At 38.4% G+C, this 21,450-nt stretch overlaps 2 protein-coding genes across 5 annotated transcripts; both read right to left on the bottom strand.

Moving 5' to 3' along the window:
• Positions 1-1,148: 1,148 nt before the first annotated feature.
• On the bottom strand, positions 1,149-7,497 carry LOC110756146 (calcium-transporting ATPase 4, plasma membrane-type-like). Its single transcript, XM_021957538.2, has 7 exons — positions 7,118-7,497; positions 4,688-4,742; positions 2,662-4,601; positions 2,381-2,539; positions 2,097-2,268; positions 1,671-1,969; positions 1,149-1,563 (listed from the first exon to the last, which is right to left on the bottom strand). The coding sequence occupies exons 1-7, from the start codon at positions 7,301-7,303 to the stop codon at positions 1,252-1,254; spliced, it is 3,123 nt and encodes a 1,040-aa protein (XP_021813230.1). The 5' UTR covers positions 7,304-7,497; the 3' UTR covers positions 1,149-1,251.
• An 8,326-nt stretch (positions 7,498-15,823) lies between these two features.
• LOC110756136 (Zinc finger (CCCH-type) family protein / RNA recognition motif (RRM)-containing protein) lies at positions 15,824-21,018 on the bottom strand. Of its 4 annotated transcripts, none has more exons than XM_021957527.2 (10): positions 20,384-21,018; positions 18,611-19,952; positions 18,330-18,518; positions 18,000-18,209; positions 17,806-17,897; positions 17,471-17,704; positions 17,189-17,384; positions 16,890-17,102; positions 16,703-16,800; positions 15,824-16,617 (listed from the first exon to the last, which is right to left on the bottom strand). In XM_021957527.2, the coding sequence occupies exons 2-9, from the start codon at positions 19,663-19,665 to the stop codon at positions 16,719-16,721; spliced, it is 2,271 nt and encodes a 756-aa protein (XP_021813219.2). In that variant the 5' UTR covers positions 19,666-19,952; positions 20,384-21,018; the 3' UTR covers positions 15,824-16,617; positions 16,703-16,718. The 4 variants fall into 4 exon arrangements, with proteins under 4 accessions (XP_021813219.2, XP_088104360.1, XP_088104361.1 ...); XM_088248234.1 differs by having other exon boundaries at positions 16,890-17,093; positions 20,384-21,016; XM_088248235.1 differs by having other exon boundaries at positions 18,030-18,209; positions 20,384-21,016.
• Positions 21,019-21,450: the final 432 nt, after the last annotated feature.

Below are 21,450 nucleotides of genomic sequence, written 5' to 3'. Positions count from 1 at the left end.
TAAATACTCTTAGCGTTATTTACACTAACAACCCCTGAGGTTTTCGGGTTTCACAAAACCCCTTGAGGTTTTAAAATTTTTTCAAAAAACCCATTGTCGTTTATTTTTCTTCCAAGAATTGATGATTTTATATATTTTTTAAATAAATAAAAAAGCTCCAAATAACAAAGTTAGCCTTTGAGATTAGATCATATACATTCATCAAGGTTAATTTTGTCATTTGCATAAGTTTTTCCAATGAAATCATCAATATTTGGACGAACAATCAACAAAAAGGGGTTTTGTGAATATAATCTGAAACCTCAGTGTGTTTGTGAAATTTCTGAAACCTCAGGGAATTTTGTGAAAAACCCGAAAACCTCAGGGATGTTAGTGTAAATAACTCATACTCTAAATCATTTAAGCTACAAATACAAACCCAGTTACTAACCACCTGTATTGAACTATTATTGTCACACACGCAACACACTCTTTCGCACAAAGAGACGGAGGGAGAAAAATAGAAGCTGAATGGCTCAGGCTGGCTAACGTCAACAACAACAACGCCGTCGTTTTAGGCTGCAATTGAGACAGACGACCGGGATGTATAACGAGCCATGTGGTAGAAGGGAAGGGAAGGGAAGGGAAGGGAAGGGAAGGGAGCATGGAGAACTACAGATTCTACATGTCTCGTCTTACGTTCATGTAGATGCTGGGTGAGTGACTCTGACTCGGACCTCTCTCTCCCGCTTACTGAGTTCCACTCCGAGTCGGCCCCAACCCGGACCTCCAATACCTCCGTATCTGCGTCTCCCTCAGCTCCAATCCCTCCAAGAAGGCACCTTTCTGAGTTTTGTGCTTGGTTGCAGAGTAAAACAGAGGAAAAGGGCAGTGGAACAGGTTCAACACTCAACATATGATGTCTGAAAATCTTGACGTAAGAAGGAACAAGCTCAACACCCAACAGATATTAAAAAAAAAAAAAAAGAGAGAACAAATGCATAAAACTCAGCCTTCAATAAGTCCTGGATATTCCTGTCCCAAAAAATACGGCTCCCCAGCTCAACTATATAAATCGAATTTGAACGAATAGCACCAAAAATGCAAAAGGAAGATCAATTTCTAGCTGACCTCAATGAACATTGGAATGTACAACCAAAATAACGGGAAGTGGTGTTGAAAAATGTTATGCAAACAAGCAACAAAAAAAAAGAAGAAAATCCCTCCGAGATTCTGCACAAGGATCTTTTGAAAAATAGACATCTCGATCTTTCATGCGAGCTGAGGGCCACGGAGGAGAGGTTCGTGTATATCCTCTTGATCCCTGACAGTTTGTTTCTTGATTGAAACAGGAATGAACTTGAGGACGACCGCAATGGGTAAACTTGCAGCTCCAATCAAGACGCTTGCTAACCACAACTCCCAGCTCAGTGGCACAGTTTGTGCAAAAGTACCCAAAAATTCAACTATGATGATCTGGAACACTACTGTAGCGATCATCACCATCATGAAAGTATAACTATCGAACATGCTACGAAAAACATTGATCTTCTCCATGTCACGGCTGTTAATCTCGTTGAATACCTGACATGCAAAATTTGATGGTAATGAATGAAAAAACATTCAGCTTCAGCTGTGCTGATTTAAATGGAGATAAAACAAAAAGGAAACAATGTATCAGTGGATGGTACCTGGCAAAACACAAAAGAGTTGAATATGACGGTATTGAGAATGGAATTTGCATTTGCACCAGTGAGCTTCAAAAGCCTGATCCCACAAAACTTGAGAACCAAGAGGACAGCAATTTGATAGATGCTTTGACCTATAATATTCCTCCACATGATCCCAGTGATGAAGTTGACATTTCTTCCAACTGGTGGTCTTTTCATAAGGCCATCATTTGGTGGCTCTGTGGCCAGTGCCAAGGCACCAAGAGTGTCCATGATCAAGTTTACCCAAAGCATCTGGACAGCCGTTAGCGGCGCCGATCCTGTAAGTTATTTAAAGGGAACATTAGGATCTACATTAGGTAAAAATGCATGTCAAAAGATTTCTATAACAATTGGAAGTATAAGAAAAGCATAAAAAGGTTTAATTAGTTCCACGGATGAACACACCTGAGACACATGCTGAAATGAAATTGAGCATCAGAGCGACAATGTTAACTGTTAGCTGGAACTGTACAAACTTTTGAATGTTGATATAAACCGCACGACCCCATCGAGCAACATTCACTATACTTGTGAAGTTATCATCCATTATGATAACATCAGCATTTTCTTTTGCAACCTGCAGACAGTTGAATTTTAGCCTACCAATGGTACAAAGATAGAAACTTAAACAAAGAGCAGACACTTGAATTATTTGCACTAGTGTAAGATGAGGGTCTATTATTGCAAACCTCTGTTCCTGCTATACCCATGGCAAGTCCGATGTCTGCCTCGTGCAAAGCGGGAGCATCGTTAGTCCCATCACCAGTAACTGCCACAACTTCTCTGAACCCATCCCTCAACTGTTTTACTAAGGTGTGCTTGTCCAAAGGCAAGGATCGAGCCATTACCTGCATGAAGCATTTTTTTTCCACTTATTTCCTTCACAGAAATTTGATACAGGATCTATTTTCCATGAACACAAATGAGCAAGTATGAGAGGAAGTTATTAAAGCAATGGCAAAACAAAAACCTGTAGTTTTGGAATTATTTCTGCCATCTCCTGTTGGCTCTTATTTCTGAAATCTGGCCCTTCTATAGCCAAACCACCTTCTGTCAAAATGCCACACTCTTTAGCTATGGCTTTAGCTGTATTAATATTATCGCCGGTGACCATCCTTACAGTAATCCCAGCATTTAAACAAATCTTCACAGCTTCCCTCACCCCAGGCCGCACAGGATCCTTAATTCCAACAACAGCTATTAATGTATATTGATCTTCAGGAATACTGTTTTCACCAGAGGAGTCTTCGACATTCTTGAAAGCTAAGCATAGAGTTCTTAAAGCTTCACAAGCAAAACCATTTATGGCATCTGAAATTTTATTTCTCTGCTCTTCAGACAGAGGCACAGCTTCACCAGTGGTATTAACAACCTTGTCACACATTTTAAAAACTATTTCTGATGCTCCTTTGCAGAATGCTAGTCGCCGACCACCACCAGGAAGAGCCACTAGTACAGACATCTTTTTCCTGACTGAATTGAATGGTTCAACCATAAGTGTCTTATATCCCTCACCATAAGATTTAAATTCACCTCCCAGAAGCATGCCGAATTCTATTATTGCCGTCTCTGTTGGAGTACCTATAATACTATTTTTTCCATCTTCCCCTTTGACTACCTCTGAGCTTGTATTCAGAAAGATAGACTGCAAAAGGAGTTTATATACTTCTTCAGAAACTGGCTTCAATACGTCTTTGTCATGATTACTTGTTATATTCTTAGTTTCATCACAGAGCCATATCTTATTCACCACCATATGATTTGTTGTTAAGGTTCCTGTCTTATCGGTGCAAATAGAAGTAGCAGAACCCATTGTCTCACATGCAGATAGATGCCTAACAAGTGCTTTATCAGTCATTAATTTTTTCATTGCAAAGGCAAGACTTAATGTCACTGCCAGAGGTAGCCCCTCTGGGACTGCAACGACGATTATAATGACAGCAGTCGAAAAATAATTCAAAAGCTTTAATGCATCACTGGAATCCCAGTGTGTCATCCTATGCTGAACTGCCTTGTTTACTAAAAACCTTGAAGTCAGAACTAAAAATGTCAGCACGGCGAAAGCCAAACCGATTTTTCCAATAATGGTTGCAACTCCATTAAGTTTCACCTGCAGTGGTGTCTCATTGTCTCCACCTTCACTCAGAGTAACCATTAGTCGTCCCCATTCAGTCCTCATACCAACTGATGTCACCAGCATTTTACCAGAACCATCTTGCACTTTGGTTCCTGAAAGAAGAAAAGGTTTATCTTCACTTATGTCCACAGGCTCACTCTCACCTGACAAGCTCGATTCGTCGACTTGTAAGCTGTGGCCTGATATGAAAATACCATCAGCTGGAACTTGATCTCCGATCGAAAGATGAACAATATCTCCAACCACTAAATCGTAGATAGAGACCTTCTGTCTGCGTCCATCTCTAGTCACCTGAACCATGATATTTTTCTTTTCCTTGTCTAATTCTTTAAACTGCAATGATTGCTTGTAGTCACTAACTGCAGTGACCATCACTACTAAAAGGATGCTGAGTATTATTCCCAAGCCATCGTACATACCTTTCGGCCACCCTTCGGTTGCAATTCCAACACCTATAGAGACCGCGGCAGAAATCATGAGGATGATTAGAGTTAAATCTTGTAAGGCTTCCCAGAAAAACATCCAAAAACCTTTAGAAGGTTTCTCGACATATCGGTTGAGACCATATATATTCTGCCTAACAGGTATCTTGCTTGAAACAACACCATCTTTCAGCGATACAGAAACATCCCCTGCTAATCCTGCTATTCCTCCATGTTCTTCCAAACCCTTGTTATCGTGAGATCTAGCAAAGGATGCAATTTCATCAGGTTCAATGCCAAAACCAGCATCTCTAACTTCTTTGGATAGATTATATCTCCCACGATTGCCAGCTGTATTGTATAAAATAGTACATAACTTAGAAAGGAATCAGAAGATTAAGTGAAAGAGATGCTGCTATAATGAAAAAGAATAGTACCATCGATGAATTGCAATGCTGCTTTCTGCACGTACATAGCTACACGTATCTTTTCCTGGTCAGAATCAATGGAAGCATAACCAAAATGTTAGATTAAGAAAATAAATAAAAACCACATGAAACATGCTTTTCTTTCATGCTTTACAGGTCCCTAATATCTTCAAACCTGATGAAAAACACTCATGATGCAGACAAATTACCAATGCGGGCCATCCTACCATTAGCTCAAGCAGGTAATTCTCTAATTAACTTTCCCTATATTTTTTATCATGTGAGTAAAATTCAAAGGAGCACTACCTGAATATTTCCTTTTCCTAAGCTGAATACTAACCTATCCAGAGTCATTTTCGACGAATTCAACCAAGTAATTAAGAGCTGGGCTTGTTACTTTGGAACATTCTCCAAAATCTTGCATGTATATCTGTCCAATAAGTTTGCCTACATTCTGAAAAAACTGAATTCAGAAACCCTGGAAAGAGTAAGAACTCTGCTCACTGACTAGGGTGTTTTGTATACTACTTGTTGGATGAGCCAAATCAGTCTCAGTGAAGCAATTATATACAAAGCAAAACAAAGTATAAGTGGGCTAAAACTACAGGACACTGACCTTTTAGAGTAAAAATATACAAAGAAATCACTGCATAATCACAAATGTCTTCATTTCATATTTCAACTGAAATAGCAAAGAAGTTTCCTCATCGTCCAGAACATAAAATTGAAAAGATTATCAGCAGGAAATCTTCATTCCTTCTGTTTTTCAATCCTTTTTTACACACTATGAAATCATAATGCTTTCGACAAACTAATTGAAAACTGGGAATGATAGGAAAAATAGATATATTATCCTAGTGCTAATGCATAAAACTAATGCCTTGACTTCATAAATTCTGTTCAAATTTAGTCAGCCCAAACCAAAAGTAACGATATAAATTAAAACAAAAAAAAACTTACAAAGAACATCAGTTTTGAACTTTATTTTAATTTTAATCACTTCCCACCAGCAATGTCCAGGCTCAGCTCAAAGCAACAACAGCAAAAGGTAATTTTCTTCTTTAGTGGCATTCATATATTCTACTTGAGAGTGAAAACAAACAAAAAATTCCCTTTTTGGTTTATATTAGTAACCCCCGTGAGCTTGAGAAACCATAGCTATTGGTCAATAAATAATTTTAATACACAGTAATAAAGAGATTCATCACCCTAAAGTAGAAGACTTTTAGAAAATTAAGTTGAGAGAGATGAAATATAACTGGTGAAATAAATGCATCCACCTCCAGCAATAGCACTTACACTTAATCCAATCCTAGCTATATGGCATATGTATACAAATAGATAGAAATCATATTTGGTAGGAAAAAGTTAGACAATTCCTTTTCCAGACCAAGAAGAAAGACAACTTGAAGGTGAGTTTCGCAAAAGGAGGGTCAATTACTGCAAACAAACATGTTATTAATTTAACAATGTGCAGCAGCCTCGGCCTGTATTCAAATTCAATTCCATTCAAAATACAAATTCAATGGCATATTCAAAACTTGTCACCTATGTTCCCATCATTCACTACCAAAAAAAGAAGGAAAAATCAGAGGTTCGCCTAGCCACAGTGAACCAGAAATGTCTATTAGTGGTCTAGTAGCTACAATTACTGTATTTATGTGACAACAAACACATAAGCCGCGGTTTATTTGTGACATCTCTATGCAACTGGTATTACTATTTACTGACCCGTGACTTAACATCTCCCTAATAGAGAGATTAGACCCACTTAATTATGTGGGTCCCACCTTTTGTATGACTCGTATGAACCCATACTGCAGCCTGTGGCAGCGTAAGCCCAATGGCCGCCTAATTGACTTCAAAAATACACCACCACCGCTAGCAGCGACAAATATATTGTCATGGATTCATGGATTTGACCCGCCCGCCTCTCAAAGCGCATTGGCCATTGGCTTCAGACGACAGTTTTCTTTCACAATCAATTTGAATTTTCTTGTAATAAATTCAACCACCCAAACCAAAAAATTAAAAAAATTTATTTAAAAAAAAAACAAAATGTGGGCAGAACTCATCCAATTACTGATTTCTTACATGATCAACACTACGTTCATAAATTAATTTGTAGACACGATCATCACCAAGACATTTCAAAACTAAAGATCTTACAGTCATTATAACAAACAGAACATGATCTATCGGTCACTACACCTCACAAACAAATTATCAATAATCTCATAGGCCGTGTTTGGCTTCCGAGAAAATCTCGGAGAAACACCAAAGAAGGAAAATCAATGCATGCATTTCATACTCTCCTTCCATTTTCTTAATCAAAGATTTGAAGCCAAAACAGAGCAGCATGCAATGAAAGTAACAACTGATCAAAGAAATCGTACGGACGACGATATTCATGATGACGATGGAAATATTGAAACGGACCTGGAGGTTCTTGCGCTTTCTTTCGTCCTCGGCGCGCTTGGCGAGATCGGCGACCATGCGAAACCTTCGGGTAGGATTCTTGACGACGGCGACTGCGGATCTCCATCGCATCAAGGCCTCGTCGGAGGGCCGTTTGGGTTCCACGTCGAAGTTCTTCCTCAAATACTCCTCCATTTTCTCTCTCATCGTAGTTTTCTTGTGAATATGAGATAGAGATCACTCTCTCACTCGCTCCTCTGTGACTCAGTAAGGTTGTGTAGTTTAGAAGTATTAGCTTGATTTTTTTATATATAAAAAAAAATTATATTTTTGTTATGGAAAGTTTCAAAACGAAGCCGGGAATGGCGGGAATGTTGGTGTATTAAGAGGAAAGAGTTGATTTTGCAGAATATCTCGAGATATGATATTGTGCTCTCTCTCTCTGTATATATAGTGAGAAAAAGAGGAGGTCGTCATTTCAATTAATGTCCTAAATGCACCACAAACTCGTGATCTCTAACTATATATATGGTCATTGGAAAAAAAAAAAAAAAAAAAAAAAAACTATATATGGGGTCATCATTTTACAAATTTATACTAACTAATTAACAACATTTCAGTCTTTTACCTCTTCTCTCTCTCTCTCCCCTCTCCCTCTCTTGTCATTTTTAGGCATTAGTAATAACACGTATATTCTTTTAACACAAGCAACTCTACTTAATTACTACATAAATGGGAATTCGAACTTGGGTGCAAGGGGCAGACACATACCAACTGGTCTAATCCAAATATGCGATTGTGACTTGTATATGAACATGCGGATACTTTGTTGAAGAAAAAAAAACTAAAGATAAAACATGAAAGATAAACTAGGGTTTCAATAAAATTGTGAGACTTTTGTATGCATGGAGAAAATTAGTCTATTTGGGCAAGTTGGGAATTGATCTGCTGTGAAAATAATCACAGTCATATTTTCTATAAGAGAAATCAACTGTGAATGAAAGAAGTTTGGCGTTGGATAAACTTTATATTAAAAGTGATGTTCATACAAAAATCATTTTATAAGTATTTGTAAACGTTGGTGTAATAGTGTTATGGGATGTGTATAACGACTAAATTAGATGATGTAAATTAGATGTTTTGCTTTCTGTGAAAGGTGAAATAATAATCATCCTTTCAGATGCTTTCCCAAATCACGGTGAGTCACATAATTTCGTCCAAAAAGAAATTATCTCTTCTTTTACCAAACGGGGGTAATTCTGGATAGACCAAAAAGCACTTTTATGGAGAATCTCTTCCCTATATAATCACTTTAAGTGGTTTTAAGTGATTTTTTTATGAAGAAGCACCTTCCATGTGATTTTGGCATATCTAGAATCACTTCCAAACAAGCCTTAAAATTGTGAAAATAAGTGATTTTGGCCCCAAATAAGCAATGTCAAACGGGGCTTAAAAATGAATAATTTAATATTACTTGTAGAAATGGTCCATAAATTATACTTTGATTTGCATTTTCGTCTTTGAGTTCAATTATTAAATTATGTAGTCCATAGGCTCTACCACAAGTGAAGTTTTAGTCCTTCCTCACTTCTGTCAAGTATTATTTGACTGTCTATTTAGGAGGTAAAAATGTCAACTGAAGTTTAGAAAAGGGAGGTGATTTGAAGTTGGGCTTGGGGAAAGATTAGTTATGGGCTTAGAAATTTAGCATTGGGCTTAAATACACATTTAGCCTGACTCGGCCTGGTCTAGTTTTTTCACTAAAAGAATTGGAACTGAAATCGGACCAAACCATTTCCGTCCAATTTTTGGTCAACTTGATTCAGTTTTTGGTCAATCATGTTTTTCTAGTTTTTTTCAGCCCGATTTTTCGATTTGAATGCCCACCCTTACCTTCCATGGTCTGGCCATTGTTTCCCTTCAAATAATGTGACCATTTTTGCCCAAAAAACCAAATAATTTCCCTTCTGTTTTAGATTATTTAGGATTTTTCTATTGTTTAAAAAAAAAAATTAAGTTGGGATAAAATAGAGATTTTTTTTGGGTCAAATTATAGGAAGGGTAAAAACAGATATTGCTAGAGACGATTACTTTAATTATTGAAATGGAAATAATCCAATTTATTTTATAATATTCTCTTATTTTTTTACTTATGTATTTCTCATTCAGTTTTTTATTTTATTTTATTTTATTTTATTGAGGACCTTTCCTATTGAGAGGGCCAATAGTATACTAAACTCACACACATAGTCGAAATCTAAAAACCTTATAAAGAGAATAGAAAACACAACAAGCTATTAAAATGTTTTTGAAAATTATTAGATGGAAACAAATTAAGAAACAAGATCACCGCTCCACATCCTGTCGCACAACCCAAAAAAAGTTATTGCGCCATACCGGCTAAACACATAATGTAGTACCAACTAAACCTGAATCCAATGCAACCCAACAACAACCCCGCCTTGCAGCTCAAACTCATGTTGAAGGCTGACAACTGGAGTTAAATCCTTATGATGGGATGTGTGCGTGGGCCAAAAGACGACGACTATCAAGGTGATGACAATGTTTCAAGGCATCTGCTTCCAGACCACAAAACAAAACGAAAAGGGATGAGAAGGGATGGGAGGAAAGGAGAGCATAGGGGAAGGGCTGAGAAGTGGGAGGGTAGGGAGGGAGGTGCAAAGGTTTCTTTCTGTAGGGTTTTTCTTCAGATTTCGTTAGTTTTTGGCTGGTCAGACCACAATGTATATTTGAATTTGAGTGAGCAGCCTTAATTTTTTTTAAAGGTCCATAAAGATTCAAAATTAAAATTCTTGTATTCTCCTTCGTTTCTTCCTCACCTCTTTCATCTCATTCATGCACACATGTGTTAAATATGCTCGCAAAATTCATGGCAATAAATTTCCTTCAATCGTCAATCTATTAGGTATTAATGAATGTGAGAATTCATGATTTTATTCCGTTCTATTACTTTTTTGCTTCATTTTTATATTGGCCCATTCACACATATTCACGTGTACAGCGGCGAACCCAGGAATTTTTCAGCGGAGGTGCAATTTTTAAAAGCTAAGAGCTTAATAAAAAAATTTATAAAAAAAAAAGAAAAAAGAAACATCCTTATCATTTAATCAATACTAATGTTATTCATAATTAATTAAAAAAATAACATACAATTAACCTACAATTGTTGCGTCGTCTTTGTTGACTTTGTTGTCCTTTTGGGGCTGGGGAGAGATGAGGTCGACCTTATTCTTGGTCTTGGTGGCCAGCTCGTCTCTCAGCTTTGTGGGGTCCACTTTTCCGATCACCGTCAGCTTGTTCGCTTGGCCCACAGATTTCACCGACTCAGCGCCTGTGTTGCATATATAATACACACAACTTAAAAACCATCCCAGAAATGAAACAAAATAATAATAATAATTGAATCTAATTGTGGATGAGATTCAACCCATAAAGTAGAAACATAGCATAATCTGAATCAAATTCCTTTGGAATATTACTTTTTCCATGCACCAAAATAGAGAAAATAAAAAGAAGACAATTTCATGAGGAGTAAAGAGAGATCAGAATCTCTGAAGACAAAATTTGAAGGAAATCTGATAAACTGGGGTTGAATGATTTTACCTTGAGAAGATTTGACCCATTTGACAATCTTAGAGGAGCTGGGGCCGTCCTTCTTCTTCTCACCCCCGTCGTTGTTCTTGTTCTTGTTCTCGACGCCCTTGCTGTTGTTCTTCTGCATGAAACCCAAAAACAAACACCAAAACCATTACTCAAACACAAACCCATCAAGCAAACGCAAGCATATAGAGAGAAAATAAGGGCTAAACCAAACGATAGAGAATCAGAGGCGGATGAATTGGGTCTCACCTTGGCCATTGACAATGGCCCAGTCATTTGCGCATTTCGTCGAACACCTCATGTGCATCGCTGGTCTGAAGCAGAGGTGCAACTCCAGCACCTGTAATGGCGATTTCCAGCGACGGGAGGTGCGGGCGCGCCTCCTTGCGCCTGCACAGGTCCGCCACTGCTCGTGTATGCCAATTGAAATTTTAATTTTTTTAATTTATGAATTAAGAGAATTTAACAACAAAAAAAGAAAAAGAAGTTGTGTCCCATGAAAATAGGACCTCATGCTCTTATTTCAATTTTAAAAAATTTAAGATGAAAAAATGTTAATTTACTATACTATTTAACGTAAAGTTTCAATGCTTAATAACTTCATTAATTAAGGACAATTTTTGGTATTTTAAATGTTTTACCAATTTCTTCCATTTGCTTTAACTTCCACAAGTTCATTTTACATGTGTTATTCAGAGTTTATAGTTTGTAGGCCTGCTTGAAGGGAACCCATTTCAAAGCACTAGTCTCTAGTACCAATATTAACTAGCTTCAATTTTGTATTTTGTACCCCTTCTCTCGTTAACTTCCACAAGTTCATTTTACTTTTGTTACTGAGAGTTTTCAATTTGTATGTCTCTAGTATCAAATTTGTATGTCTGCTTGAAGGGGGCCCAATTCAAAGCAGTAGTCTCTAGTGTCATTGTTGTGTAAGGTACCCATTAGAGCTCACTATTTCGTCTCTTACCTAACCACTCAGGTCCAATACCTTGTGTGAGATAAAACAAAATGGACCTATTCAAGTGTGGGCTTTATCTAAATGTAGTGGATCACCTGCTTATAAGTTGTGGGGAGCTTCTATAATGAGGAGACTATGTGAGGAGGTTATTTGAGGAGGCTCATCTCACCATCAAAAGGGGTGTGGACCCCCAATGCACCCCCCCCCCCATGTCATTTGTTTTTAGTTGTTGATGGTGAGATTTCACTTCCTCAAATAACTTCCTCACTCAACCTCCTCATTCTAGCCTTTCCGATAAGTTGTGTACTATTATAGTACTTCTTCTATGTCGGATACTGGCCACTAGGGGTGGATGCGGTTCAGTTTGGTTCGATTTTCACCTTAAATTGAAATCGGAATCGGTATTATTTAACTAGTCCAGTTTTAGTGAATATTTTTTTTAAAACTAGCCAGTTCAGTTTGAACTGATTTTAGTCTGGTTTTCGATTTTGGACAGGATTTTTTGTTTTTTGTTTTGAATTTTTTTTAGTACAAATTCAAACTAAAATTTTATTTTTTGGGCTTGAAAATTAACAAATGATCCAATTTCATACAAAGAGAGATATTGGGCCTTAAAAATAGAGATGTTTTGAAGTTGGGCTTGGGGAAATATTAATTATGAGATTAAAAATGTAGCATTAGAGTTAAATAATTATGTTTAAAAAAAAAATTATACACAACCGATCTGATGGGTTTTGGGCCATGTCCAATTTTTAGTAACCAACTATCCGGCCCAGTGGAGCTTGGTTTTTGGATTGGTTTTCTAAAAAGGCCAACTGCACAGTGTTTAGCATCTCCCACTAGAGTTGCTCTTATAGATCCCAAATTTACACCGGTCATTGTGGATGCTCTAAATCATTGCCTTTTCTCCAATTCTCTTTCTATCCGGCCCTCCGCCTTCAAGAAAAAATAAAACTACCTAATCCAGAATCACCATCTCTTCTGCTCTTTCAACAAGGATTGACGAAATTAAAGACGGAAAGTCGTTGCTCTAAGGATTTCTGAAGATTCAATTCACGTACGTTGAGTTTAATTTGCTCTAATTTCTTTTACATCTTTAGAAGAAGAATTTATGTGTATTAGGAAATTTTATGTGTTTTTTTTTTCTCACACTATTAATTTTAAAAGGAAAAACTAAAAAAGGGAAATATTTCAAAACCCTTCACCTACATGTGTTGACACAACTCCTCCCTGGCAACCTCCCCTCCCTCGTCGATTTGTATTGCTCATCTATTTCTATTTTTCTCTCTATATTCATCACTTTCTACTCTCTCTACAAACGAATCAGATCTGAGGCTTACGAGCTCTCTCTATGTGTTGTTGTGCCTGAATATTGAAGAATCGGGCTTACGAGCTCTCTCTATGTGTTGTTAAATGAGTTTATGAAGTTGTTAGTGTGGTACAGCTCAGTTGGTTGAGTTCTTCAACCTCGATCCATGTAGACAAAAGTTCGAAATCCCTAAACACTTCATGAATATTTGTATAAACCCCCTCCTCAAATCCCTTTCACTAAAAAAAAAAGGTTGATGGAGTTAGGTACTCCTTTCTCGTTTCTTGTGCAAATGTTATTAACACAGTTAAGTTGGTAAGACATGGAATGTCAATTTCACTGATCATTCCCTAATAATATCATTATGCAGATAAATACTTGAGGCTTGTTTTGGGAAGCGCGTAGGAGGACGGATGGCTATTGAATTTCTTTATTTTCACCAATAAGGTTCTATTCTTCACTACCTTTTTCTAATATTTGATTTGATTTCTTATTGTTGGGCGGTGACTTTAATTGCAAAAATTTTACCATACCTCTTATTAGAATGTGCATTCTAAAAGTAAAAAGTAAAATAAAAAGGGAAGCAAATGATAGTTAATATTAACTCAAAGTGATAATCCACATGAAATTTTAATTAATTTTTACTATTAACTTAGACTATGTAAAGTGTTGCAATTTACCATATGCCCCTTACGTTGAGGATATTTTATTCCATCTACAGATTAGGGATCACTGAAATCGATTTCCATCCAAACAGCCAATCAAACTTGGAACCTTACAATCACCCATTTCCCTCCCAAATTGATTTCCTCCATATTAGATCCTAGACCATTCTATAAGATGTAGTCATTAGCGAGCCCTAAAACGTATAGATGGACGAATATCTCTCCATTTGAGAGGCATGCTAATGAAAACTGAATAGAACTTGACATAGATGATAAATTGCAACACTTTATAAACCAAGTTTCACTTAAACTCATATATGAGTCGGGTCAAAATTGAACCCATAAACCATGAGCGACCCGATAATTATGTAGTTATGATGACACCATCAATTCGGTGCTCCTTGTTTCTTTTGTAAAATCCTGACCACTGGCTTCTTATAATTTTGACACGAGAAAAAGCTGCACATATGAAAACGTAAGCCCCCCCCCCCCCGCACACACAATTTGACCAAACAAACCCCATCCATCCATCCACAAGATGGGAGGAGGAGCCGCTTCTTCTTGAACATTTCCTCTTTAATTAGCATGCACCCAACAAACATGCATCTTAATGATATTGAGTGCTTGCTAGGGCTCTCGAGTTTTTTTATAACTAAAACTAAAGTGGGCTACCCGACAATCTAATAAAAAGTATTGCAAAAATAGAAAAAAGAAGCCAAAAGAGAATGCCTTGGATCCTCTTCCGGCACAATCATGTTCATTTGAGATTATACATGAAATAATGATTTCTTATTTACCCTTTTCTCACTTCACATAATTTCATACAATCACAATATACACACACACACATAGAGAGAGAGAAGAATATAACCAAGTATTTACCACAAATTTTCTCTCTCCCAAACACATTTTTATGATTAGCAGTAACTTCCAAACACATGCTATCGATAGTTCTAGTATATGTTATATTGTTAGCTTCTTAATTGAATGATTAGTAAATTGTTGCCATATTGTCAATATTATTATGAATTATATAAGTCTGAATCATCTTTCCCGTAGTTTAGATTATAATAAAGTAGAATATCGTTTGTGTAAAAAATATATATATGTGTTATGAAATTCTTGGTGAAAGAGTGCAGCCGAAATTAGTAACCTAGTAAACATACAACACGTGACAAAAGATTGCCTTATTTCAACTATCATGATCATGGCTCATAATTGATAAGCGAATCTAGGCGAAATCCTCCTTTTCTGAAACCCTATTGTCCGATTTCCTCATCCCTTTTGCTCCCGTCAATGTCATTTTTCTACAAACGTATAATTCTAACAAATATAATACAGTGAACCCAAAAAAGGGTCTAAATCAAAATGGTCGAAAGATCATGATCACTTATTAATTGCACAACACTATTGAGCCCATCATTCCACACAAACCCTAATCATAAATTCCCAAGACACCAATTACGCTAGCTCTCTCTCTCTCTCTCTCTCTCTTTCTCTATTGGGAAACAGCATATGGATATGGTCTCTCTTTCAGTTTATAATCCCTGCAATGTCAACATATCAGCATGGTTATGGTAACTTTGTAGTTACCAAAGCCTTTGCCTGCCTACCTGTTTCTCACTATCTCTACACTCGTATTTACTCCTCACCTTTTGGTCCAAACTCCGAGGCAACAGTAAAAATTTAGGGCCTCTCTCTCTCTCGCTCCGAGTTACTGCCCAATTTTCTCTCACGCATTCACAAGGCTACAGACCCCAAAAGATTCTTGTATCCGTGCACTTTTGTCATACGTGTGGGCATCAACATCTACTTTTTATGTCCTCTCCTTCTCCTGTCAATGAGAGAGAAGAAAGTAAAGGCTCGAGAGAGAGAGAGAGATAGTGGCATTGTATAGATCACTCACATGGGTGGGGTTTTGGTGTGTAGGCCCCACCCCCAATCTGGCATTAGATAAATGAGTAGGACCCACGTGCAGCGTCAGCACCACCCATGTGGGTGGTCCCCACTTGCTTTTAGTCTTTAGCTCCCCATGAATAGATAATTTTAAAGACAGTATCCCACCAGTTACAAAAAGAAGAAAAAATGGAAGTGGCTTTTAAACAAAGAGACAAAAAAAACACTCCTCCATCATAAAAGCCAAATGCACAGAAAGAAGCGAAAAAGATGCCAAATTAGAGTAAAAAACTCACTTGTTTCATTTCTGATTTTCATCCTAAGTTTTTCTTACTGTTCTTTTTTCAACATTTTAACAGCAAAAGGTACAACTGTCTGTGTATAACAACCACTACAAGTAGCAGGAACACATCATTGATTGATAATGGTAAAAAAAAAAAAAAAAAAGTTTCCCAATATCGTACTTGAGCTCAGCTGACTGATTTTGCTTCACAGCTTGCCTTCCTCCTCACAGGCTCCTTCAATTTCAACTACCCTTTAAAGAGTACTGACTGAATCAGCCTTGTAGTTACAAATTTACCTTCTTTTCTTCTTTTTTTTACCTCTCTATCAGCTAGCTTCTTTCTGCCTCCGCTTCTGCTGTACAAAGATTGTTTTACACTAAAACACAGACTAACAGACTAAACTAGATTTTGGCAATTGTTTCACTTAAAGGGGAACAATTGGGAAGGCTGACAATTAAGATTACAGTGCCAAAAGTTACAAACTAACATATTTTTTTTGACCGTGTTTTGATTCTTTCTGTCTCTCTTCTTCTTTAAAACTTTTTAACCTGTGGTTGCAACTTCAACTACAGAAACCGAGTACAAAGAACAAAGAAAAGGAAATGGCTGACCCACTTCCTTTTTTGCCTTTTACGTATGCATTTTTGTATGGTAGTAACTAGTATGGTATTTGATGATATGATGGCGGTGCTGCTGGTGGGGATGGGATTTGATGATGATGATGATGATGATCTCTACAGATTTTTGGTGGGTTTTGTTTGGTTTATTAACTTGACATGTTGATCCTCCTGCAAATACAGCCAAATAATCATATAGATTATGTTATGGTGGTTAAACAAAACAAAATCTTAAAGCTTTGAAAGTAACTTGTACCTAGTTAAGAGCTTAATTAGGAAGTTCCAACCGGGCACTTCGGTCCAGCTCCTGTGCCCCCATACATCCCTCCTATGGTTCCATGGCCAGAGGACAACCTGAATTCAATCAAACATTCCCAAGTTAGGGTATAATTTAGGCACCATGATGCCATGGATAAATTTGTTGGAAAGGAGTTTGGGGTAACCTTGGAATTTGGCAGTTGAAAGACTTGAAGGACGCCATGTCGAGTGTTGAAGCTGCTGGGAGAAGTGAAGTGGCCAAGTTCATGTTAGCAGCTGAGGCATCGGAGTCATTGGCCTCGGTAGTCCCACTGGGGAAGGCCGACGTGTACTCACCGGCGCCTTTCGTTGGAGACGCGAAAGGACTATCAGGAAGGTTGTGCTCCAAGCTGCATGCACTTAATTATAAGGTCCATAAGCTTCAACAGAGTGTTCATACAACTTCGAAAACCAACACAGAAATTTGATGCAAAATCCTGCATACCTTTCAAGCAAGTTATTGACATTATCGCGGGGGCTCTCCTCACCATTTCCATTGGCATTGGCATTGCCACTGACACTGCCATTTTCATCATTGTTGGCCATTACTTCTTTACCTAACACAACATGCGCTGCTTCCTTAAGCAACTGATCGTCATCCACTTCTGAAGCAGTGGGTGGCATCGGGGTAGAGCAGTTCTCTGCGATCGAGAACAATTAAAATGTTAGCTACCGTACTGAACCATGACGCCTATTTACCACATTCTAAATGTAGCAACAAAAATACCTTGCGGAACTTCTGGGCCATTGGGAATTGAAGGAAACATTAGGTTTTGATTAAACATGCTTGGAGACTGAGTAGGGGACTGAATGGGACTGCTGGAAGAAAGAGAACGGTGGTGATGCTTTTTCACATCAAGAAGCTGCAGACCCATTAACCTTCGGCTTTGAATTTCAAGTGCTTGCTCCTCCAGCTTCCTCCTCCACAACATGTCTTGAGGATTGTAAAACATCCTTGCTCCTACAATTCAAGAGAAGCATGGTTGAATGCAAAATAATTTTGTCCATGTGTGTGACAATTAATAATTCTTTGAAGGCAAATGTTTTGATTGAATTAGCTACCTAGCTGGATATCATAAGGGTCTCTAGAATCCAGGCCAGTAGGTGTACCACAGGGAGACAAATCTCCTCTTTCCACTTGTTGCTGTTGTTTCCTGGCATATTAATAACATTCAAGCAGCATTAGCTTAATTTCCCTCGAGTATAATTACTTCCGGTAACGATATTTCAGTGGAAGTTTAAGTTAGGGGAACAACATCAAAAAAGAAGTGAGAGTGTGCCTGTACTTGTCCTGGACTTTGCCCTTCTCCTTGTAAGGCTTAACCAGCACCCTAGCATCACAGACGAAATGAGGGTTCCCTTTGGCCAAAATGAGCTTCACAGTCTCCGGGTACACAAATGTAACAAAACCAAACATCCTCTTCTGCTGGTATGGGATTCTCACATCTTGAACCGGTCCATAAATGCTTCATTATTTTCCATTCAAAAACAACAGCAAGCAAAGTCAGCAAAACAAAAACAACCCATTTCACCATGCCTTTGTAGAAGATGTTTGCACTAAAAAAGCCAAGGATCAGAAAAATGACCTGAAATAGTTTGAGACGTCTTCCTCTCTGAAAGTGCTATCAGCTGGAAAAGTCAAGTAAATTTGCCTTGAAGCTGGGTTCACCATTCCTGCCCCAGCACCATTCATCGAAAAATCCGTTCTTTCGAGCCGGGATCGACTGAATTTGTGCATATCATCACCCATCATCAAGGCAGCAGCAGCTGCAGCCCTACATGGATTTCACAGCAAGATTAACTTATATAACAGAAAAAATTAGAACTTTAATACCAAAAACGATGAGGACTTTATTAAATTTTGTACCTTTGGGCATCGGTTTGTTGCTGCTGAAGAAGGAAGTTCACGCACTTAGAGGAGTAAGGGAAGGAGTTAGCTGAGGCCATGAGCTGAGAAGCAGCAGCAAGTCTTTGCTGTTGCTGTTGAGCAGCTTTAGATCTGAGAAGTGCTTCTTGGCATGACTGGTCCATCATCTCGAGCTTGCTCGGTGACCCAACAGCCATTTGACCACCACCATCGACAACAGAGTCCCCAAGTCCTCCACCATGCAAGAACCTACAGCTGTTTCCATTCTTGCAGTAGCCTCTTGCAAAATACAAGCAGGGTTTCCAGCCAAACCCAGCAGAGTTTGGGTCCTCCGAGCACACATCACTGACAGAGCAGCTTCTCCGGTGGAGGGGCCCACCACCACCACCACCCCAATTTGCAGACCCGTGGTAAGAGGAGAAAAGGGCGGGATCAGAACCATTGGTAGGACTTGAAGACAAGTCAGTTTGGGGGTAGAAAAAATCAGGGGATTTGGGCCCAAGTGCTGGACAGCCATCGTTGAGGAAAGAGAGCTGCTCTTGAAGCTGAAACTCATCAATCACATCAGTCCCTCCATTTCCATAGAAGGGTAAGGAGGAATTCATCATGGAAGATGATGAAGAGGACCCATTAAGAGCTAAGTTGCTGCTGGGGCTCATGATCAAATTATTTTCTTCTTGGTTTCTAAGCTCAGAGAGAGCAGCCCAAGAAGCTGAAGCAGAGGAAGAAGATGGGTTTGGAATGGAGAGAGAGAGTCTGGAAGACGAGGAAGTAGAGTTTTGCCTCGAGATAGTGATTGGGTTAGTGGAAAGAAGGGGGGAAGGTGAAGAAGGTGTGGAAGGTGTAGAAGGAGAGTTTGATATGGGCACTCCCAACTCTTTCCTTGCCTTGAGAATCACTGAGTGGAGAAAAGCTTCAGGGCCAAAAGCCAACCTTATCATTTCTTTCTCACCATGATCTTGTATCAGAAGCAGACCCATGATTCTGGAAGCATTTTCTGGGTCCAAGTTTTGGATCCTTGCAAAAACAATCCTTGTAGCTTCATAGGAATCCATGGCTGATGTTGATGATATAGAGATAGCAGAGTTGGGGTTGGTGTGTGCTAAACTTCACTGCCACCAACCCTCCAAATCTTGTGTTTCTGGTTTTGAAAAAATTGAGAGGGATAGAGGAAAGAGAGGAGAGAGAGAGAGAGAGGGCAAAGTGATAATTTGCTCTTCTACTCTATGAACAAACAAGTAAAATTTCTTTCTCAACCACACACAAAACCTTTTACCTACCAACAACTTCTTGTGATGAGTGGGGAGATAAGAGTGTTCTCTTTCTTTCTATCTTATTATTCCTGCAAAACCCAAGAAAAATAAATAAAGGTGAAGACAGACAGAGAGAGAGAGAGAGAGAGAAGGGAAAAAACCATAAAGCAAGGTGTGGAGTGTTAAAAGTAGTATTCTCGTGTGGTTTGATTGATTAAAAAGAAGAACTGGCTAGCTAGGCTGAAGCTCAGAGTTGCCTTTAATTGTTGAAAGGAAAGGAAAAACCCAACCAAAAAAAGAGGCTTTGGGGGATTGAATTTCTCCATAAAGCAAATAAAGAGAGGAAAGTTTGGAACTTGGAAGAGTCATAAGCATAAAGAAACAGCAATAAAACTGAAAGTCTAAAACCACCAAAAAAAACCACACACTGTTTTTTTTCTTGTAAAAAAATCAGTTTTCTTTAGTTTCTTTGCCAAATTGAAAGCTGAAACTGGACTGTGTGTGTAAAAGTACGGCTTACCCATGAAAGAGGATACGAGTCTTGTTCTAATTTCTGTGTCTCCCAACTCGACTACTTGAAACATATTATCTTTCTATCCCTGTAATAAAAATCCAAGCTCTAGCTACAGGACTTGGTTTAATTCCTAGTCAAACTTTTACTCCAAAGGCCAAACCACCGCCTTTCTTTCTAGTTTCTAGGCTCTTTTGCAGCAGAAGAACCATCAATTGCTTCACTGCTGCAACTGTTGCTGTGTTTCTGCTGCTGGGTTTTTTTGGGTTCTGAGCTCTCTCTATCTCTCTCTAGCTGTGGATTTTCTTCTCTCTCTACTTCTCCATCTATTATTTCTCTCTCCTTTGAACTTTATAGAGGACAAAGACGGGTAGAGGTATGAGCAGTGAGATGAGACTGAGTGAGTTGAGTGAGTTGAGTGAGTGTGTGGGTGCCCGAGTTGGGTGTTTTGAGTGGATCCAGATCTGTGCCTCAAATACTGCACGTTCTCTTGCCTCTAACCTCTGACACTCTCTCTGTCTCTCTCCTCTTTTTCCTCTCTCACCTCTCTCTCTCTCTAATTTCTTTTTCTTTCCCAACCCAAAAACACCCTGGTTGACTGCACGCCCTCATGTGGAGAGGTCATCACACGCGCCAATGGAGACCTGGATGGGCTCATGGGGACCAAGTTTGACAGAGGGAGCAAGCATCTGTGTTGCAATGTGGTTTGCACGCTCTTGGAATCTGGTTTCATGGTCCCATGGTCTCATTTTATCTGTGTTTTTGTGGGTGAGTCAATGCCTCTCACAATATGACTGAAATAAATAAACAACAATAATAAGCTATTAGGCTTTAACATGAGTGATTATGCAAATGGGATTTTGTGTTTTATTTTTAATAAAAAAAACTTTAGCAATATTTTTTTAATATAATTTTTCTCTCATCTTCAAGCCACATAATTAGGGGTCATTGGTGCTCATGTCCCACCATTGGTGCTCATGTCCCACCAGGGTATTATATACATGGGGCTTTTGTTCACTCCCCTTAAAATAATTGTCATTATGATGATGGTTTATGATACTATAATGCCTCAATAT

The sequence above is a fragment of the Prunus avium genome, chromosome 2, assembly GCF_965620075.1.
Source record: "Prunus avium chromosome 2, drPruAviu1.hap1.1, whole genome shotgun sequence".
NCBI classification, from domain to species: Eukaryota; Viridiplantae; Streptophyta; class Magnoliopsida; order Rosales; family Rosaceae; genus Prunus; species Prunus avium.
The sequence above is the reverse complement of the archived record's forward strand: the minus strand, read 5'-3'. Positions and strand labels throughout refer to the sequence as shown.